This window comes from Apium graveolens, chromosome 8 (genome assembly GCF_009905375.1).
Source record: "Apium graveolens cultivar Ventura chromosome 8, ASM990537v1, whole genome shotgun sequence".
NCBI classification, from domain to species: Eukaryota; Viridiplantae; Streptophyta; class Magnoliopsida; order Apiales; family Apiaceae; genus Apium; species Apium graveolens.
Genome location: NC_133654.1, coordinates 190,420,797 through 190,442,129, shown reverse-complemented (window position 1 = coordinate 190,442,129; position 21,333 = coordinate 190,420,797). Strand labels below are relative to the sequence as shown.

Below are 21,333 nucleotides of genomic sequence, written 5' to 3'. Positions count from 1 at the left end.
GCGACTGTTGGCCCTTCAGAGATCATGTTGATTACTGGCGCTAGGGTTGTGGGTTACGATCTCGGCCAATGCCTCTTGGATCATTGTCCCTTCAATCATTATCTCTTCTCTGGCCTCCGGCCTCTTCTCCTTTGGTGAAATGCCCAAACTTTCCTCTCCAGATTAGATACTCGATCTCATCCTTGAGTTGTCTACAACCATCGGTGTCATGACCAACATCCATGTGGAACCTATAGTATCGGCCCTTGTCTCTTTTCTCCCCTTAGTGGCTTCGGCCATCTAAACTCCTTATCCTACTCAATTTCCAAAACAATCAGACTTCTCGGAGTGTTCAAGCTTGCATATTCAATGAACCTCGATGGTTGATTCTTTTTAGCAATGGAGTCAGATTTCTTTCCAGTTTGAGAATATTTGTCCATGGCATCGTACTCTTGATCCGTCTTCCACTTCTTGTTGCATGTGGGTTCGTTATTTAAAACTGTCTTTTTCATACTTTCCTCAACTTAGATGTATTTTCCTGCTCTGCTCTAGAACAGTAGCATATTTTCCAGTGGGCGCTTAGCCAGGGACATCTTGAATAACTCGTCCTTAGTCCCTTGTTGTAGAGCAATCATAGCCAGTTTATCATCTAGATTTGGGACCTTCGAGGCCTTATTCGTGAATTAATTCAAGTAATCTCTGAGGGCCTTCTTTGCTCCTTGCACAATACCCATAAGGGATGCCGTGCTTTTCTCATGCACTTTACCGCTAATAAACTGCTTGAAGAAGGTCTGGCTCAAATCTCTGAAGGACCCAATTGAATTGGGGGTAGATGGATATATCATCTTTGAGTCATACCTGACAGGCTTTGAGATAAGGTTTATCACTTAGTAGTGTCGTTCATGGGATGCAGCAATATGGCATTAAAGAATGTCCTGACATGGTTCGCTGGGTCGCCAGTTTCATCATATGCCTTGATTGAGGGCATCTTGAATTTTCCCGAGATATGGGTGTTCATAATGTCTTTAGTGGGTTCAAATTACCAGGGTCTCCTAGGGCATCAAGTCATTCGGATCAGCCCTTGAGGTTGCTAGCCTTTCCCTTGACGTTGGACCTTCTAGGTCTATGACATGAGGGAAAACCCTGGATCTTGTTGTCTGTTGGGGTCTTGGTGTTTCATTCATCTCCATATCACGCTTCAACCTTTGGATCTCATCTTTCTGAACCATGATCCTCTCTTGTATATCTTGGGGAATCGTCCCTTGGGTGCTCTTGGGCTGTTGATAGCCTCTTGACATAGTCTTTATGTTAGGGCGTCTCCTCCTTGGAGCTGTCTTCTCTTCCGATGAGTCAGAGTCTCAAGCAGAGTAAAGTTCAAAGTATTCTCGACCTTCGGGGATGGGGGTCAAACCACGAATATATTGGGGCGTCCGTCCTTGTCATTCACCTTGATTTGGGAGGACACTACCACCAACCCCAGGGTATAGACGCATCCCGTAAGGCGGGTTGGTAGTTCCTGGAGTCACGAACATTGAGAACTCATACCCAATAGGTTGAAAGTTCGACGGTGCATGCAGCTGTTGAAATAAGGGATTTGTCCCTTGAAGAGTTGGGTGATTCGTCCCTGGAGGTGGATCTAGAATTGGGGGATTCATCCCTTGAGTCTGAGCGTCTGTTGTTTCTACAAGAACTCCTTCAGCAAGTGTGGCATAGGTGGAGTGAGCGGGGATCTCAATGGAGGACGAGAGTGTCCTCATAGGGATTGGATCACTAGTTATACTATTACTTCTGTTATGTGTGTTTAGCATGATTGTTGTTATTTTCCCAAAGACGGCGTAAAATATTGTGGAATACAAATTAGGGGGACTTCGTTAGTATTTAATAGTAGAGTTTGCGAACTTCAACTTTTAATGGTTGTTCTCGCGTTGGAGACTGACTGTCCTCGCAAGATTCCTATATATCTGCGTGTTGTAGAAAATCAAGCTAAAAACGTAGTTCTAGATTGAAGGGTAGAGCCTTTTATATAGAGGGGAGTCTAGGGTTAGACTTGGGTTGGGAGACTTGGTGGACAAGTCTCCAACTTAGATGATAGTTAGAACTCTTGTATGGTAGTGGATTCTATATCTTTCATTATAGGAGTTAGTGTTCATATTGGACTTCATGTCTCTAGTCTTCAGCCGTATTGGGCCTTGTCCGTGAACAGCCTTTGTTTGTATATCTTGAGGACTTGGGTCGTTTTCAGTCCGTGGCAAGCCTTAACCGTCCTGATATTAGGGTTTAAAAATGAATTCCAAATATAATTAATGCGACATTAATTATGTCTTTAGGGTATATTTTCGACCCATGTCAATTATCTATATTAATTTATACTTATCTTATTATAATTTAACACCGAACATGATTTAAAGAGAACATAATATTTATATCTTTATTATTTTGAGTGACTAAATTAAACACATCAAGTATTTTTAGGAAAAAAGTAAGAACAATATTTGAAGACTGAAGCATGATGAGTAAAAAATATTTTTAATTCTAGTGTCACGGAGGACTATTATAAGAAAGCAAATTTGTTATTAAATAATTAAAATTAAATGTAAACAAAGATCGTATTGAAATTTTTGAAGATATACTTGATAAAATATCAAAAATACTAAATATATTATATATAACAAATACTGAACTTTCATGTATACAAGAAAATAATTGAATAAATTCAGCAAAAAAAAATCTTCTAACACATATTTCCGACTCATGAGATCATTAGCCTCACAACACCTAGTTTTATCAATATCAACAATCATATAACTCACTCTCACACTTTTAACACTTTTAACATTAAAATATATTAATTATATTTTAAAATATCAATTTTTTTGCTTTTTGTACATGTTTGTGTCTTGCACGGGCTGAATAACTAGTTTAATCTCAAAATGTTAAAATTAGCGTAATTACTTAAAATATTTAGGATAATTATTATTTTTCTCAATTTTAAAGAGCAAGTCTCAATTCACAAATACTAATAACTTTGCTCGAACTCGTTTCTTTACTAAAATTCTTCATATAGATTTTGAGCTCAAGTTTGAACAAATTGGATCAAATTGAACCTTTAACAAGTCAAACTCGAGTTCGTTGCGAAATATTTTTTCTAAACTTAATCATGTGCTACATGAGAGTGATATTCATGAGATTATCTCATGAAATTTACCTGAGATACACAATAAAATCACCTTATTTATTATATATATATATATATATACACGGAGATATAGTCAAATATATAATCTCTTATTATTTTATTTTGATAACACATATAAACTTAATTCTACATAAGACACATGTTATATTTTTATATTATCTTATAAATGTTCCTCATGCTACATTTACCAACTTTGCCGATTCACATGTTTGATTTCTTTTGTTCATTTTTTCTTAATTTTGTATACGTTAAGAAAAGAAATGAAGGGAAGGGAAAGTAGTCGGTAATTTTTAGTTAAACCGTTGCGGATGCTTACCATGAAATATTTCTTTGTTTTCTCAAAAAAAAAATGACATATTTCTTTGTTTAAATAGCCAAACAGCTTCGGATTACTTTGTACGAAATTGGTGCGGGAACTCTCATATAATTTTTTTTATGTAATTGTGATTTCCTTGCAAACAAGCGCCAAGGGGAAAATAAAAGGAAATGTACAAGGTTCACACGCGGCCAATGCACAAACGTGGCGAACAATAAGTAATATTTAGTCGCCTGTTTATAAAAAGTAAAACATCTATTATTATGTCAAGTACATGGATGCTATTGCGTCCAGGTTCATTTTCCTCATCGATCCAATGCAATTTCAGTATCATCCCCTCTCTCTCTTGCCTCTATTTCCTAAATAAATCTCTCTCTCTCTCTCTCGTGCTGTTACCACTGCACAAAATTGACCGTAAAATCTGAGAGGTTTTTGTCAGAGAGAGGATAGCTAAAGAAATAAAGCATAAATGATGATGAGTTTCCCAAGAAAACAAGAGACAGAACATGAGCAGCAGCTGTATCATGTTATTCACAAACTTCCCACTGGAGACAGTCCCTATGTAAGAGCCAAGCATCTTCAGGTATATATGTTACTCCTGTATTTATATCTATTATTATTACATGCATACTTATGTTTACTTTCTTTGAATTCTCAACTTTACTTGTTCTTTTTGGCATTCAAGATTATGTATATATGTAGTATTGTTCTTGGATAACAAATTGTTTGCATTGCTATCTTTATACCTTGGAATTATTTGTGTAAATTTGTTGAGTCCATTGATGATTTAAGTAATTTTTGAGTTTGGTAGGGAAGTTGCTTAGAAGGAAGCCCATAGTTTTTGCTTTTAGAGTTTCAGTCTATATATAGTATTATATGCACATAAACTTATAAAAAAGTTCCTAGTAATAAGATTGAAGGCTTTCCTTTTCACACAATTGCCCTTTTGACTTATCCCATTTTTGATGATGTTATTATAGTTTAACAATGATTTTATGAGGACTATATCACCTTCATGCTTGACTTCATTGTGATGATTTCAATTCAGTCCAAATTTACTAGTAATATGCAATTAAGAAAACATTAAAGTGTTTCTTCATAACAAACACATTAGAGTGTTGTATTTAGCACATATGTTTACTTATGCTAGGTTAGTCCTTTTTGGTCTGTACATGAGATGAATAGATGATCCATCTATCAGTTTACCGCTTACCTTCGTATTACAGTTCTGACTCATATTTTTGCATATATAAACAGTTATGTTATTTTCGGGGCCATATAATTGTGGAGAGGATGCATTACTTAACTGATTAGAATATACATGAGAGTTTTATGTATATATGTGTAAATATAGATCATAAGTTTGTGGTGGATTCTTTTATATACTATAGTTGCATCTAACATGCGAATGTCATTGTTGTACTACAGTTGGTGGAAAAAGACCCGGAGGGTGCAATTGTATTGTTCTGGAAGGCCATAAATTGTGGCGATAGAGTAGATAGCGCGCTTAAGGACATGGCATTGGTTATGAAACAACAAGATAGGGCGGAAGAAGCTATAGAAGCTATTAAATCTTTCAGGAACCTCTGTTCAAAACAAGCGCAGGAATCATTAGACAACGTATTGATCGACTTGTACAAGGTGTGTCCTTAAAAAGTAACTATTGCTCTTTGGTTTTTTCAGTTTATAGTTAGAATGTAGATATTTGTACGGTTAGAGGTGCAACATAAACAATAAAGGAGAACAAAATGTAGAGCATCGTGTTAGGGAACATGGTGACTCTTTTCCTGGTTAGCTAAGTGAATGATAATGTTTATGGCATAAATTATTTAATTATTTATGCGACTCTGTATTATTAGATTTTTGAACAAGTTTGCTCAAGCAAGCAACCAAGCATATTGATTGCCACGATATATCTCTATGATGTATAATCTGAAAAAAGAATAATTAATTGATTTTGTAGAAATGTGGGAAATTAGAGGAGCAGATTGAAATGCTAAAGCAGAAACTTCGGATGATTTACCAAGGAGAAGCTTTCAATGGAAAACCTACGAAGACTGCTCGTTCCCATGGACGGAAATTCCAGGTGACAATCAAGCAAGAGACATCCAGAATACTGGTATTCATCATTCTCCCGCAAAACTGCTAACTTTTTTTTTGGTTTACTTTTCGATTTTCCCAATAATTGAAATGTAATCCTGTAGCTTCTGTAGTCGGACAGTAATGGATGTTTATTAATTACAAACACGAGTGAAAACAGAGAAAATTGAAAGCGTAATAGGGGAAAGGGTGTCGGAATATTAGTCAAGGAATTTAGCATGTATACAACATTTTAACAAAAATCAGTATATTTTAGGTTCCTAACCTTCCCCATATTTTATGCCCATCATTGTTACATCAGAGGAAATATGCATGTCTTGATTCAGTGGAATCAGACATGATTCAGTTGACGATTCAGTGAAATGCTATAGTATCTCTTTTTTTTTGTGCCATTAAAATTATACAAGAAACTGTTTTTACTCGAGATCTGACCAGCATTACTTGTCAAAAGCACAAAAAATTGTATTATGTGATTTATATGTACCGACTTTTATGTTAATATATTAAGATACTCTTGCATTTGTAAGCACAAAAAAAATTATGTGGTTCAATTTGTACAGAATTTTGTATTGATTATTGATAGCTTCTCGTTTTAGCTGAGTTGATCCCATAATTTCCTATATATGCACTTCATTTTCAACACATTTATTTTTGCTTATACTATCAGGGAAAGAAATATGTTCCAACATGCCAATATGTATTAACTGTGGATTTCCTTGCAATTAAATGTAGGTTATTGCAGCTACAATTTTGTGATCTGAAAATAGGTTTTTAATGCAGGGTAATTTAGGATGGGCTTACATGCAACAAAAGAACTACCCAGCTGCAGAGGTGGTATACCGCAAAGCACAGGAGATAGACCCTGATGCCAATAAAGCTTGTAATTTGTCCCTGTGCCTAATTAAGCAAGAACGATATCCGGAGGCTAAGCATATTCTTGATGAAATATTACAAGGTAGGCTTATAGGATCTGATGAACCAAAGTCTATAAACCGTGCCAAAGAACTACTGAAGGAACTAGAGCCATGGCAGTTCGTACCATCACCTTTGTTAAGTTCAGAGGTAAGTTTAGAGGATGCTTTCCTAGAGGGCCTTGACCAGTTAATCAGCAGAAGAACACGGTTTAGATCAAGAAGGCTTCCCATATTTGAGGAAATATCAGCAAACAGAGATCAACTCGCTTGTTGACCTTCCACTCAGTTTTTTTTAACTTATCAAAGAAGCTGTACGTGTACATTTTTGTTGTGAAATAAGGTTTTAGATAGTAGTCAGAGTGTCATCTGTAATTATAAAATAAACTTGTTTGTCCCTTAAGGTGTGCATTTCATGCGGATATTCAAATGGTTTCAAGCTTCTTCCTTTGTTTGCTTGTGCTGACAATTCTGATTTTATGGTTGGAATCTATAGTAGCCCTCAGGTGTGTATGTGTATCATGATAATTCTACACTCTTGTATACCCAACAAAGTAAACTGGATACTGTTAAATTTCTTCTCTGATTAAATGCCACTCAGATTCTAATTTTTTTTTTCCTCTATCAGAAACAAAATTTCGACTCTATTTCTTGTCCTCAGACAAAGCGTTACAGTACATGTGTTTGTTAAAGCATAGTTGAGACCCCATAGTCCTAAACCTTGTTTCATTTAGCAAGGGAGTGGCAGTGCAACTGTTTATTTAAGAGAAGCTAAAATTAAAAATAAATTGGATCATTTAGAGAAACAGTAAACAAGAACACTAAAACAACTTTGTATATAAAATAAATTATTTATTGCATACTACTACATCAAATTCCTTAATTTCCCAAATCCTAAGAGCAAAGGAGGAAGGGAAGGTTTAGTGAATGAAAAACTGAACACTTAAACATGAACATATATAGTACTTTAACGCACAGAGATGCGTACAGAAATGAGTGCAATTAATTCAGGACACTCAATCACACTTGCCATGGCATATAGACAGAACAATGACCAAAATTATAACACCAACAATAGCCAAAACAATCAGTTTCATCTTCATGTTCTGGAGCCACATTTTACTTTTCATCTTGGTTCCTTGTACCCTGAAATCTTGTGCCTGAACGAAAATACGGAAATAAATAACAAAAGAACAAATAAAATAAGGGCAGGACATGGTTCCAGTCATGTGTTTTATTTGAACTAACCTCTGCTCGAAGATTCTCAGATTTATCCACCAGCAACTCAATCTTCTCTCCACGTTCAAGAACCTGTACCGCAAAAATATATACTTGAGACAGAAAGAAGCACATACATGCAGCATAAAACAGTTAGTTGTGAAGTTTGAGGTTGGATTATGAAATGAAAGAAAACAAGCTCCTTACCTTCTCAATACTCTCCAACATCACCCCCTTGACCTCAGAAACTTGAGCTTGCACCTTGGAAATCTTGCTGACTTCTTCTGGATGATCCATACAAAACTGCATCTGCTCTTTTAGTTTATGACTACAATAGCAGAGGGGAAAGCCATGTTTGAAAAAGATGAAAGGATCATGTTTTTTAGGAGCTAAAAGACCAATATATATTACCCAAACTCCTTATTTAAGCCTTTTGGTGCAACTGCTTCAGCCTCCCCTCCTCTGTATTTTTTCTCAAACTCATCCTTGACTCGCTCTAGAAATGCAATGGGAGTTTGTGTGCCAACGGACTCAACTGCAACAACGCAGTATGCTGCAGGATAACATAAACTGTTTATGCCTTTGAAGTATGAACCCACATATATGATTCTAAATATATGTGATAAACACCATTTATAAAAAAAAAAAAAAAAAGTAAAAATACAATCCAAATTAGCTGCTTTCCACAATTGTGCACTCTCACTTACATTTTCTTTTTAATTTTTGTGCTTGTTTAACCTATTGGATCAACTTATAGCAGGCTATGCAGATAATTTTAAAGTGGAGTATGCAGCTTCCTCATGCAATTTTCCAATAGCAAGTTGGGTATACAATGAACATTGAAATATAGCTTTGTGCTAAGAAGGATCTCTACATAAGTGACAATGAATGCGCAAACGTAACATGATATTATCAGAAGGATCACAGAAGACACATCTAAAACAATTTCATTCAAAATTGTAGAGTGCTTGTAGTAAAAACATATTCCATTCAAAACACCATTTACACATGATGTGGTTAGACAGAAACTATTGGTTTATCCAAACAAATTGTGTGTACCAAGAATTTCGAGAAACGTTTCTGAAGTGGTTGAGCAACCTGAGAATAGCCTAAAATTGGATAAAATGAAATTTAGACTAAACTAACAGATCACAGAACACTTGTTACTCTCCATATAATTTCCTAGATTTTTCCAAGTAATACACCACCAAATTAAAATTTAAAAGGGCGCATACACATTTACATGTAACAATGCAGAGATTACAATGATCGGAAAAAATTCACATCTGAATCTACCCAGACCCTACTTACAAACCAAATTTACAATAACTATCTCAAGGCCAGTGATAAAAATACAGACATGCAGAAACACAAATGAAACAAAAAGGGAAACAAACAGAGACGTACAGTATCCGTCATGTAGGATGTAATTGAAGGTGTGGCCATCACAGGTGTAGGTGTATCTATTGTTTGTAGAAGGAAGCTTTTGAAGACACTGCTGTGCAACGGTGGTGAAATTGCCTGAGAACTCCGTGTACTCAGCGAGGACCACGGTTCCTCGTGCCACGAATGCATAAATGAGTGATTTTTGTCCCATCTCTTAAGTGTGTGAATTTTTACGTGTAATTTCCTTTATGTTTGAGGGATTGATCTGCCTTCTTCCTGCATCAAAATTTTGCTCCTCACTTATTTTGAGTGTTTCTTGAGCTAGTTTTCAGGCCCTTGTATTTGACTGCACTCAATTCGGAATCGTTTATTAAATCTATCGACTATATCATTGGATCATATATGTTCATATAATAATTATTCAGTTATTCTCATTTTACATACAAAAATTGGTTTTTATTTTTTAATGGGTTAACCCTCAAATTTCATCGTGTTAAAGATTTAAACCTTAAAAGTTTGTATTTTCATAAAATTAAATCTTGTATCACCTACTTAAAAATAAAACCTTAATGTTTCGCATTTGAAATAAAACCTTAATCTATAATTAAGTGAAAACAAAACCTTCTTCATGTATTTGTTTGTATTAAATCTTTTTACATATATTTTTTATCATTTTGTTAAAATAGTTTATTATTTTTTAACAGTTTCTTCGAGTATTCTGGGAAATAATAATACTAATTATATCTTTACTTATTGTCAACTTACTCTCTTGTTGGATAAAAGGAAGATGCTAATAATAACGAAAAAATATAAATTGCGTCAAACATAAAATAAGTTCCAATTTTTTAATATTTAAACATCTTGCATAAATTAATATATTTTATGTTTTCAATTACTAAATTATGTAATTTATCATTTTCCAATTAAATTTAAGACATTGTTGATTAACATAATCATAAATGAAGGTTTTCTTTTCAAAAATAAAAACTTTGAGATTTTAGTTTCAACAAAATTATCTATGATTTTTTTTTCAAACAAGTAATTATGTTTTTTTATTTTCAAGAATTAAAACATTAAGGTTTGAAAATCAAATTTAACTAAACTTTAGGGTTAGAATCATACTAAGCCAAGTAAGTACAACATTTGTTTTAATTATATTCATTCCAACAGCATGCATTGTAATTTTTGTTCTATTCTTTAGATGTTAAGTTAATACTAACTTACCCATGCAATGCAGGATTTGCTTTTAATAATTACTATTTTATTATTTTTATTAATTATTTATGTTAAAAGTAGGCAGACCTAAATAAACATTTTTGTCAAATTTGGTATTTATAATAATTATACATGATAAAAATAGGTAATTAACCTTCTAAATAATTAAAAAAAATTAAAATAGGTTTCAAGTTAAATAGGTTTATAAACCAATCAAAGTAAATTAAAAATTAAAATAGGTTTTAAGTTAAATAATTAAATAGGTTTTATTCATTAAAATTTCTTTTGAAAGGAAAGACTATAGTTAATTAAAATAAGTTTAAGTAAGATTTAGAGAAGTATTTTCTTCGAAATATTTTTTTGTTAAAAAATTATGCAAATTATAATAAGTAAATAAAATTTTAAAATAATTAGATTCGTTAAAATTGATTTATCTCTTTTATAAGAGGACTTGCCCCCAATTTTCTCAGCCATTAACGCGGCTACATAGCAGCTCTCAGGGCTTTCATCTTTATTTTCAACTTCATTTCTTGTAGGAATTTTAATCTTTAGATGGTAAGCTGATGTAATTGCCTTAAAGGCATGTAGTTTGGGTCGTTCAATGATATCATTGTATGTGAAAGTTTGACATTTGTGTGGACTCTCGGGGCTCTTCTCCCATAATAATGGGCAGTTAACGGGTCCTTCCACCTTGTACTTGATTTTATTGAATCCATAAAATCGTTATGTTAGAGGGTTTGAGTTGGAAATCGCCGTACCACGCCTTCAAGAACATATAGCAGAACAAGATATCCTTATAGGTTCCACTGTCTACCAATACTCTTTTAACTTCAAAAATACCTATCGCATGTATTATGACGAACGGGTCGTTATGGAGGGACTTCACCCCTTCACTATCTAAATCATTAACGGCTACAGCTACTTCAGCCTTGCATGTTTTGGCGTTTCTCTAATTATATGTATGAATTCTCGAGTATAAGCATTCCTTGAATTTTTTGAAGTCACAACTCCGTTAGTCCTCCAAATATCATATTGATAACTAGCCCGCGAAGTTGTGTATTTTTCCCACAATCATCTTCATATCTCTCCTTACATGATTTTCTTCATCATTTTCAGTGAATCTGTTTACTCTTCATTAGATTAGAAACTTGATTTTATCTTTTAGCTGACGACAATCGTTAGTGTCATATTGGTGAATTTTTTAGTACAAATTTATGTCCCTCTTTAAAGAGTTGGTGAACAATGACTTCGACCATTGTCTATCCTTATCTTTTTCAATGCCCCTCAAGATTTGGCTTCTTAGAGCATTTAAATATTGTATACCTGACAAACCTTTGTCCATGAGTAACCTTATTCCGGAAGAATAGAAGTTCTTGCTTATCCGATAATACATGTCCTTAGCATTATACTCTTGATTCCCTTTTGCTTCTTCTTTTGCTTCTTCTTGTTACTTCCATCCCCTCCTACAGGGGTCAAGTTCTTCGTGTTTTCTTTAACATTGATATACTTGCATGCCCACCCTTGCAATTTGTGTATGCTTTTAAGGTGGTTTCTTGTCAAATGACGTCTTAAAGTTGATATCCAAGGCTCTTTATTAAAGGGCTATCAAGCCATTGTTTCCTCCAGAATAGGGACCTTCAAGGTCTTTGAATTGGTCCAGGCTACCCTTCAAGGATTCCTTATATCCTTGTTCCATGTTCATGGAGATGCAGAACTTTTTTCACGCACTCTCACAACATTGTTGAGTTATGCCTCCGGGGTTTGAGGAAACGTCATGGACTTTATAACATCATGAATCGCACGTAGTAAAGCACGTTGGAGAGCGTTCTTACGTTATTAGGTGGATCACTTGTTCCATAATACGCCTTAATAGTTCTCGAAGAGAAGTGTTGGATTATTCAAGTCTCTAGTAGGCATTGAATCATTGTGATCAACCCTTGGAATTTCTATCTTCCTTCTCCGTGGAAGGCCATTCCAATTAATTATATCAGGGAGTCGACCCTCGGGGCTTCAGGACTTACAATTCTTACAAGTTGTTGAGGTTGTTGCTCCATTTCCAAGTTTCTTTCCCTCTTTTAAATTTTAAGCTTTATGAGCCGAAAATCTGCTTTCCGTCATCCTAAGCTTACAGTCCTTGAGTCCCTCAAGCCTTGGGACATCCTCCTCCGTCTAGTCCCTATTCAAGGGGTCACATTCTTGGAGTAGCATTCTTATCACTTGAAATCTCATCATCCTCCGTAGATGAGCCAGATTAATTACAATGTTAATCAACGATGGGTTCCAAACCTTATATATAAGAGGGTACATAGCCTTTATTTGGTTAGTGTTGAACCGATCATATTTCGAGTTTTTTTTATATTTAGCGAAATAATTCGAGCTTTCAACCTGAACCCGAGCCTACCAATTTTTTTATGAGCCGAGCTTCAAATTTGAAATTAAAGGCTCGATCGAGCTCGAACTCGAGCCCAAACCCGAACTATTTTAATCGAGCTCGAGTCGAGACTTGTAGTATTCGATTTGGATCGACTCGATTACACCTCTACGTCCCACTCATGGGATCCCGTCCCTTAAATTCCTATTTTTAGAGGGTTCAACCCTTGAACAAAGATAGATCCAAATTGCGTTCCAACAATGGTGGTTGAGATCTAATTCTTCATTTGGGGAATGAAAATGGTGGTGGTGGCAATGGTGGAAATGTCTGGCTTCTTGTGCCATAACCAACTTTCATCTTGACTTGCTTATTGAGTCACTGATAGTGGATCTTGATTGCTTCATGATTCAAAATCTTGTTGGAGTTTTTGAATGTTTCCTTCATAAGCACAAATCCTCTCCTCTATGGGCGGTCTCCTTCATGGGATGATATTCTCATTAGATGAACGATCAACGTCCTAGGTACATGGACCGAAGAAACCAGTCCCTAGAGTATTGAGGGTTAAATGTGATGGCATATCAACAATGTTCGTCGTAGCAAGTAGTTTATCAGTGCTTATTCGTTCTCTCATGGTTGTCGTCCTCTTCCCACAAACGGCGCCAACTATTATGAATTAAAAACTAGTTTTATAGTTGTAACACCCCCAAATCCGGGGTCGGGGATCCGGGTTGTCACGAGTTCCATTTCCCTTAATATCACCCAATTTTAATACACAATCAACTACTCTGTACTGTGACCCCACAATAAACACACACACCACAAGTTATAGTCTCAGAGATGAATATCCAAAAATAATCACAAGTCATTTTATTCCACAATTATATGTCAATACACCTTAAAAAGGTTCTGAATAAATTTACATATTCCTTGCCATTATTACAATTCATATTATACATAAGTCTGGTTCATCAATAGTTGAAAACCTAGCCTATTGGTAGCTCCTACCTCAGCTACGGCGGCATCAACGCTTTCAGAAGACTGCATAACGTTTTCTAACCGCTTGCGAATCGGGAGCTTGGTCCTGTTCATCTTTTCTATCTGTTGTTGTGTGATGAAAGAAGAAAGCAAGGGTGAGCAGCAAGCCCACCAAAATAATATGTATAATGATTAACAATATATGAGCCTTCTCATAGTACTCATGAAAGTCTTGGTCAAAAGAAATGAACCAAGTTTGATATCTTAATGCGATGAAGTCGCAAAATATTCAGTATATATACATATATACTTTTCAAAATCTTGGAAGTCCTCTTCCATGCATAATATACACAGAGTTCCAGTTTATAACTGTATAAAAATATCGTTGCAAGGTGATCTCATATATCTACCCTTGTCTCAACGTTTTTCTGAAAATCTTTGATATGCATAAGATAATCATTAACTAGATATAAGTTGAAAATATGAAGTTACAAGATACCCCAATATACTTATATCTTTTCCAAATATCACTTGAACTACTACCGTTCAAGTTATAATTAGTTTCAAAAGTTCATCACATAGATGAGACTACAAGATAAGACTTGAATAGATTCAATCTTTGAAATATTTTGAAGGAAATGAAGTTATGATATACTTCATTAAGTCTCGATATATATATACACCTATATATATACATACGTTTCCTGAAAACCTCTGTCATGTAAAGTATGAACAGAATTGCAATATCCAATAAATTTGGAAAGGAAAGAATTTTGGCATAAACCTGATATCTTGCTGATTAGGCAAAGATACCAATAAGTAACCTTTTCTACTAGTAGATGGACGAATTCCCCACTGGTCATCACCCTGGTCGCAATAGGACCTTATGCTGGACTGCCACTCAGCCACTTATGCATTTGATGGACTCCCACTGAGCCACTTACACTATCATGGACGCCCACTGAGCCCATGTTGCTTATGCCGACTCGATAGATGGACTTACTTCCCGAACGTTGGGTAAATAATCAATTCATTTACCAAAACTGCAACCTTGTTGCGAATATAAAATCCACCATAGAGCCGGATCCCTCAGGTTTTGAGCGAGTATTTAAATCCCCTTTTTAAAAGGAAGATCTTAAATATAAAAATGAGTTTTGGGATCCGCTCTAACTTTTTAAAAATCATTTTGAAGACTCGAAAATACTTTAAAGAGTGTTTGGAGTAATGCTGATTTAATGAAGTAAATCAGTTCCAATATATTTAGAAAATGTCTGAATATTATTATTTAAATAATATTCGCATAAAGAATAATCTTTATACAAATAATTGAAGTAGAAGTTGTAAGACTTAGACTTGAAATGAGTATTAAATAACCAAAGATATACTTATACGAAAGTAATATCTTTATTTGAATATCAAAAGTAAGTTTGATTATCGAACATTATTCTTAAATAAAATAAAGAATATTATTAAATAATAAGCGGAGTCATAATACCTCGAATGAATATTATAAATAATATTCATTAAATAAAATAAAGGAGTCAATACATCCTCAAATGACTATCCAATTAATAATCATTAAATAATATAAACTGAGTCATAAGCCCTCGAATGAATATTCGAAATAATATTCAATAATAAAATAAAGGAGTCATAAGTCCTCGGATGAATATTCGAAATAATATTCAATAATAAAATAAAGTTAAAGTTATCGAATAAACCTTATTCGATTAATAGTTTTGAAAACTATAACCATATATATATATAAATATATATATTATACTCGGGAACATCGACTCCCGGTTTAGAAATATGTTCACCTTTTGATCCCCTATACTAAGGGTAAACTCACATACCGCTTATCTCTAGCATAGGTATTATGCAACTGTAAGCATTTGAACCAAAAGATATATAAATCAAGAATACGAAACAGGCATGCATATATACCATATCACATGCTACAATATATCGCAAGAATTTGCTAATAACAAATATGCATTTATCACAAGATCATGCATATACACATATACATCACAACAACAGTATAACGGGTAGAAAACTTGCCTGAGCGACTGGGGGTTACGAATGGCTCGGGATGAGTCTGGTAACCTATAAGCAAAAAGTAAGTTGGAATTAAACCAAAGTCACTTGTAAATCTATACTCTAACCAACTCAGACTCTAACGCTCGTTTTGCGCTTAACGATTTACTTAAGTCACTCGAGTACCCTCGGCTCCACCATTTTTAATAAATTAACCATTACGAGTTTTAAGGCGATTCTTTCGCGAGTGGCTTACCAACTGCCTAACACACTTACCATAATTGTTTCATACATTAATTAACCCTTTTCGGTCTTTAACCTATGTTTCAAAGTAAGGCGAGGGGAAAAGTTTCGTTCGCGAAACGCCGTTACTTAAAACGGTCGTTTCTCCTAAACCGTACATCGGAATCAAACGAACTACATATCAAAACGAAGCTCGTAACATGAACTATCTAAACATGGCAATGGTCATAATCTATCAGGGAGTTCTCGGGTCCAAATGTTATGAACAAATGCAGTCTAAAGTAAATCGGACATTACGACGGCTATGTTTACGCGATTACCAATGTTTAAACTACTCCAATTAACCACCAACCAACTCATAACCATCAATACAACAAAACTTCACCTAAACCATACCACATCAGTCCATAATCTCCAAGGTTTTCAACTCAAACAACCACAATCAAGACCTATGAACTATAATCAAGCTTCAATTACCAAAACACTTCCAAATCAAACCAAACTACTAATAATCACAATCCATGCTTCTCATTTCACAAAACCAACCATTAAACTTACTAACAAATAAAGTAAAGGCTAGGGTTTGAAGTTTATACCTTCCTTGGGAGGTGTTAAGTTGCTAGGAAGCCTTAGGGAGCCTCCTACAAGCTTGATCTTTCCAAAGAAATCAAGAACACAAAGTTAGGCTTTGAAGTTTCTAAAAGTCCGATTTAAAGAACTGTAAAAATGAGGGTCTTACCATGATTATTTGGACGAGACTTGTGAACAAGAGTTTTAGGCCATCTCAATAACTTTCCAACGAGCTATAGAACACAATATTTGAGTGAGAAATGAAGGAGATACAGCAGTTTTAGTGTACTGGTTCTGTTTTGGCCGAGAGCAATGGAAATGGGGGAGGAAATGCTTTTGCTTTCTTGTGTTGGTGGAATAATGTGGTGGATAATGATGGGTTGTCTTGATATTTTGCTAGGTTAATAATAAACAAAGGAGTTAGTGGAAGATGATCTCACCATTTGCCATGTGTTGGTGATTTGTGGTGAGATGAGATCATCCCTAGTTAACTATATAATTAACTAGCCATTCCTTCCTAACTATCACATGGTTTCTTGTTTGATCAACCATCCACTTGCCTTGCCACTTGCAAAGGTATTTACAAGAGTCGTTATTCATTACTTTGTCCGGTTATCACTCAATCTCGTTGATCGTTTGGTTAAATACCTTAATGGTTTTATTGATAAAATCTTCTTGGTATTTTTAATACCTAAATTAATTCTCCTTTATAATCCTTGAATTTAAAATCCTTCATCTTAATATTAATTCCTTAAATCCCTTAATGTCTGGTGGAAATCTCGGGGAAAAATAAAAGTGCTCGTTTTCAAAATCCGACAGCTTTTACATACACTTATTTTCTTTATGGAATACTAATACGATTTTAGAATATCCATAACAGTACTCCTATATATCGTGGTCTGATAATTTTTCTTAATCAGCATTGTCAGCAAAAGTTACTATTCATCCGGGTTTCAAAAATCTCCAAAAATTGGGGTTATTACAGTCTCCCCTCCTTAAAAGGATTCCGTCCCGGAATCAGATAGAAAACAGTTGGGGATGCTTTTCTAGCATTGTGCCTTCTAACTCTCTAGTCAATTTTCCACATTATGGTTCTACCACCAAACTCTGACTAGTTTGATAACCCTTCTCCTAAGCACTTGTCCCTTTTCGATCTATAACCCTTCCTGGTTGCTCCATATAGGTTACGTCTGGTTGCATGTCTATGCGCTCATATGCCCCTATTTATCTGGCATCCGAATTAGATTTTCTTAACATTGATACGTGGAACACGTTATGAACTTGCTACATATTCGGGGGTAGGGCTAGCTCATATGCTATCTTCCCAATATGTCTTAATATATCCAAGGGTCCAACAATTCGTGGACTTAGCTTCCCTTTCTTTCCGAACCTCATCCTTCCTTTCCAAGGGAATACCTATAACAACACTAGGTCCCCCACTTCATATTCCTTGTCCTTTTGTGTCAAATCAACATACTTCGTGTTCCCATCTTGGGCTACTACCAGCCGTCCTCTGATTAAAATCTATTATATCCTTGATCCTTTGGACTACTGCGGGTCCGAGCATCTTGCGCTCTACAACTTCATCCTAACATAAGGGAGATCGACATTGTCTTCCCTCAAGGATCTCATAAGGCGATATCTCAATACTGACATATGATCTATTATCGTAAGAAAACTCAATCCGTGTTAAGTGATCATTCCAAATTCTTTCAAGTCTATTGCACAAACTCTCATTATAGCTTTTAACATTAGAGCTTTTGCTTCTCAATACCCATTCTTTTCCAGTTCGTAATCGCTACTACCTTTCGTTCCTAATATTATACTGGTTATACTTTTGCTCGTTAGCGTTCTATAACCTTTTAATAACCACGTCAACCTTAGTATCATGAATGTGTTTCCATTCCGAATACAACCATAACTTTACTACTCCTTTTTCAGCTGTTTCTATTTCCCAAAGTTTGATCAATCATATAGAAGTAAAGGAATTTGTTGAGAGATCACTATGATCATGAACACTTGTTCTATTGCATAGTTAGTACAGAAGGTGGCCAGCCTTTAATACTTGACAAGCAATTAAACAATATATGGTATCCTACTAGGCTTCTATCACACAGATAGATAGTCATTCGACAATACCTCCCCTTCTGGAAGGGTTGTTCTTCTCAGCTTACATGAAATGAAAAGAAGAGAAAAGAACAAACTGAAGAGAATTGTATATTCATAAAAAATTTTATTGCCATAAAATATCTGGCTTGGAATCTACCTCTGAACTATAGAGGTTTGTCATAGGAGAACAAAACATATATGTATTTATATCAACATCAAGTATTATAGCATCGTATCTCACATGCCTAAATATTTTTGCTATTCCGTCCATCATTCTATGGACCCATGCTCTTCCTCGAGCTTATACACAATCACCTTTGAAACTCCCTCGACATTGAAAATCGAATCTGGGATCTCATTCTAGACATCATCGTTACTAGAATTCTATGCTTGCATCACAACCTTCCTCGTACAGTCATACGACCCTCAATTGATAAGGAGGAATAAATATTCAATAGGTAAATAATCTACTTAATTAGTCTATTGAATGATAACTTATACATCACCACGACCCGATTAGTGGTACTTAATCTCAACATCCATTCCAATACAACTCTCATGGTTGTAATCGACTCATTACTCGCAGATTCATTGCTGCACTACTATGGTCCACCACTGGCTTACTGTCGTCATTCATTTTCCATGAAATCTTAATATCTAACCATACGGAGTCCATATATGTCGTATAAAATTCTTCTAAGGAGGTAACCTAATCACCATTCATGATTCATGAAGAACACTCCTGATCCTGACATACATACATGACATGAAGTAGATAAAATTGCAGAAGAGTTTCAGTCAAAGCAACGATAGCAGGTGAATACCATTCTTAATCGTATGCCTTAAATAGAAGACTTAACTCAAGGTTCGTTTAGTCCTTTTTGAAATATGGTCCTGGATTATTCTCAAGATAGTACCTTCTGAGATAGATAGCCCGCTCATGGCGATTACACGAATTAAACCTTTACCAACCACTATTACGGTTGGGTATTGCACAATCATCAGAAGGAATGTCAATCTTCCAAACCATAATACAACCTGCACAGCTTTAACCATCATCACTGTATTCCTTTGGCACAAGCGCCTATAATTATCCTCTTACCTTTAAAGTGTCGGCCACCTCTTTTGCCTTTCCTGATAGTAAAATTTCCTTACAGTCAATGTCATTTTAACCACCTCCAAATAAATTTTCTACCTTATTTCAATCACAGCTTATGTGAAGATGTTTTCCTTAAAATCTGATGAGTAAAAAAAAATTACCATTTTTCCATAAGTTATTGCCTCAGTCTTTAGAGGTTAATCACTGTCATGACTGACTCTCAATCATAATTAGAATATCTTTTATCTTAAGTCCTAATTGCCCTGAACAATTTCGACCATTACTGGTTCGATCCATACCTTCTCGTGGTTTAACACGTGCTTCACTTGGCATCAATATAATTACGTCATATTTCCTTTATCAACATTTCTATTCTTGAAAATTTTGAATTTTACCTTTCTCCTTGTAAAACCTCTAAGGTTATCCTTGAATCGTTCCTCCTGTATTCCCTAGATACAGGGCATATCAAAATACCATTTACTAATACTAAAACCATTGTCTATATACTTCTGAAAAATTTCTCCACTGATTCTTAAAGGTTGTTGTTACCTTAACCCTTTCCAAATCATACTGTCAAAACTCATATTGTCCCTATTAAGGGTGAAATGTCAACCTTTATGCATTCCCCTAGGATTCATTTTAAGTTATCGATATTTTATCCTTAATTCCACCTTTAAAAGGTACCTGCATCCTTCCATGGATAAATCAAGTCATATATCCCTGATAAGGGTGTCTTATTCAATCATTCCCACCTCGATAGTATATGCCTAATTTCACAATAACATCTGTATACAAAATGAGGTTAATCAATATGGCCTCCAAAAGATAAGAACGGTTATCCGCTTTTCTTGCCTGATTCAGTAATGATAATAGGGATGTTCTAGAAGATGTTTGTCGTGTTCAATGTGAACCTTTTAGTTTTAACTACTCATTTACCTCTTTTATTTATCTCAACAGTCATCTCAATGTTGGGATATCTTTCATACCTGGCGTCTCCCTTTCTTGGTATCATGCCCCCGGTCTTACACTTCACATTCTTGAAGGTCACTTCCTTCATCCAATTTTCCTAATTTCTTACTTTCTTGTCTCCTCAGTCCATCCGTGTTTCCTTATTAATCAATCGATCTATCTCAAATTTTCATCGAATACTGTCAACTTCAAGGGAATTAACTTTACATATCGCTTACGCCTTCAAACCTTGAATTTATCTCATGATCAGTCACCATCGCGCTGATGATGACACACTTCTCTATATTTATTGCAAGGGTTTCTTAGGGTTTCCCATACCTAACTCCCTTATCACTTCTCAACTCTATTTCCTTTATATCCCTTTATACTCCTTCCCTTTTCAGTCTTTTATTTTCGTTTCCATTACAACCATTACATGAACCAACACAACATAAACATTGATTTCAAACATCCCGTCATTCTGGATTCGTGTCCTCAGAACGAATCTTGACAACTTTTACAACTTAGATTCATAATTCATCATACTTGTCCGCTTTTGTTCTGGCTCTAAAGCTTTTACACTACCTCCATAACCTTGGGAAGTACTTTCCCAAAAACAATTGTCTGAACTTTAATCAGTTTATTATAACCTCTGGC

At 35.1% G+C, this 21,333-nt stretch overlaps 2 protein-coding genes across 2 annotated transcripts; one reads left to right on the top strand and one right to left on the bottom strand.

Moving 5' to 3' along the window:
* Positions 1–3,758: 3,758 nt before the first annotated feature.
* LOC141678925 (protein SULFUR DEFICIENCY-INDUCED 1-like) lies at positions 3,759–7,015 on the top strand. Its single transcript, XM_074485363.1, has 4 exons — positions 3,759–4,074; positions 4,920–5,132; positions 5,455–5,610; positions 6,372–7,015. The coding sequence occupies exons 1-4, from the start codon at positions 3,961–3,963 to the stop codon at positions 6,777–6,779; spliced, it is 891 nt and encodes a 296-aa protein (XP_074341464.1). The 5' UTR covers positions 3,759–3,960; the 3' UTR covers positions 6,780–7,015.
* Positions 7,016–7,323: 308 nt separating this feature from the next.
* Positions 7,324–9,452, bottom strand: LOC141678389 (putative vesicle-associated membrane protein 726). The gene is made up of 5 exons (XM_074484692.1): positions 9,128–9,452; positions 8,132–8,273; positions 7,928–8,048; positions 7,751–7,813; positions 7,324–7,662 (listed from the first exon to the last, which is right to left on the bottom strand). Exons 1-5 carry the CDS (start codon positions 9,315–9,317, stop codon positions 7,519–7,521), a joined length of 660 nt encoding a protein of 219 aa, XP_074340793.1. The 5' UTR covers positions 9,318–9,452; the 3' UTR covers positions 7,324–7,518.
* Positions 9,453–21,333: the final 11,881 nt, after the last annotated feature.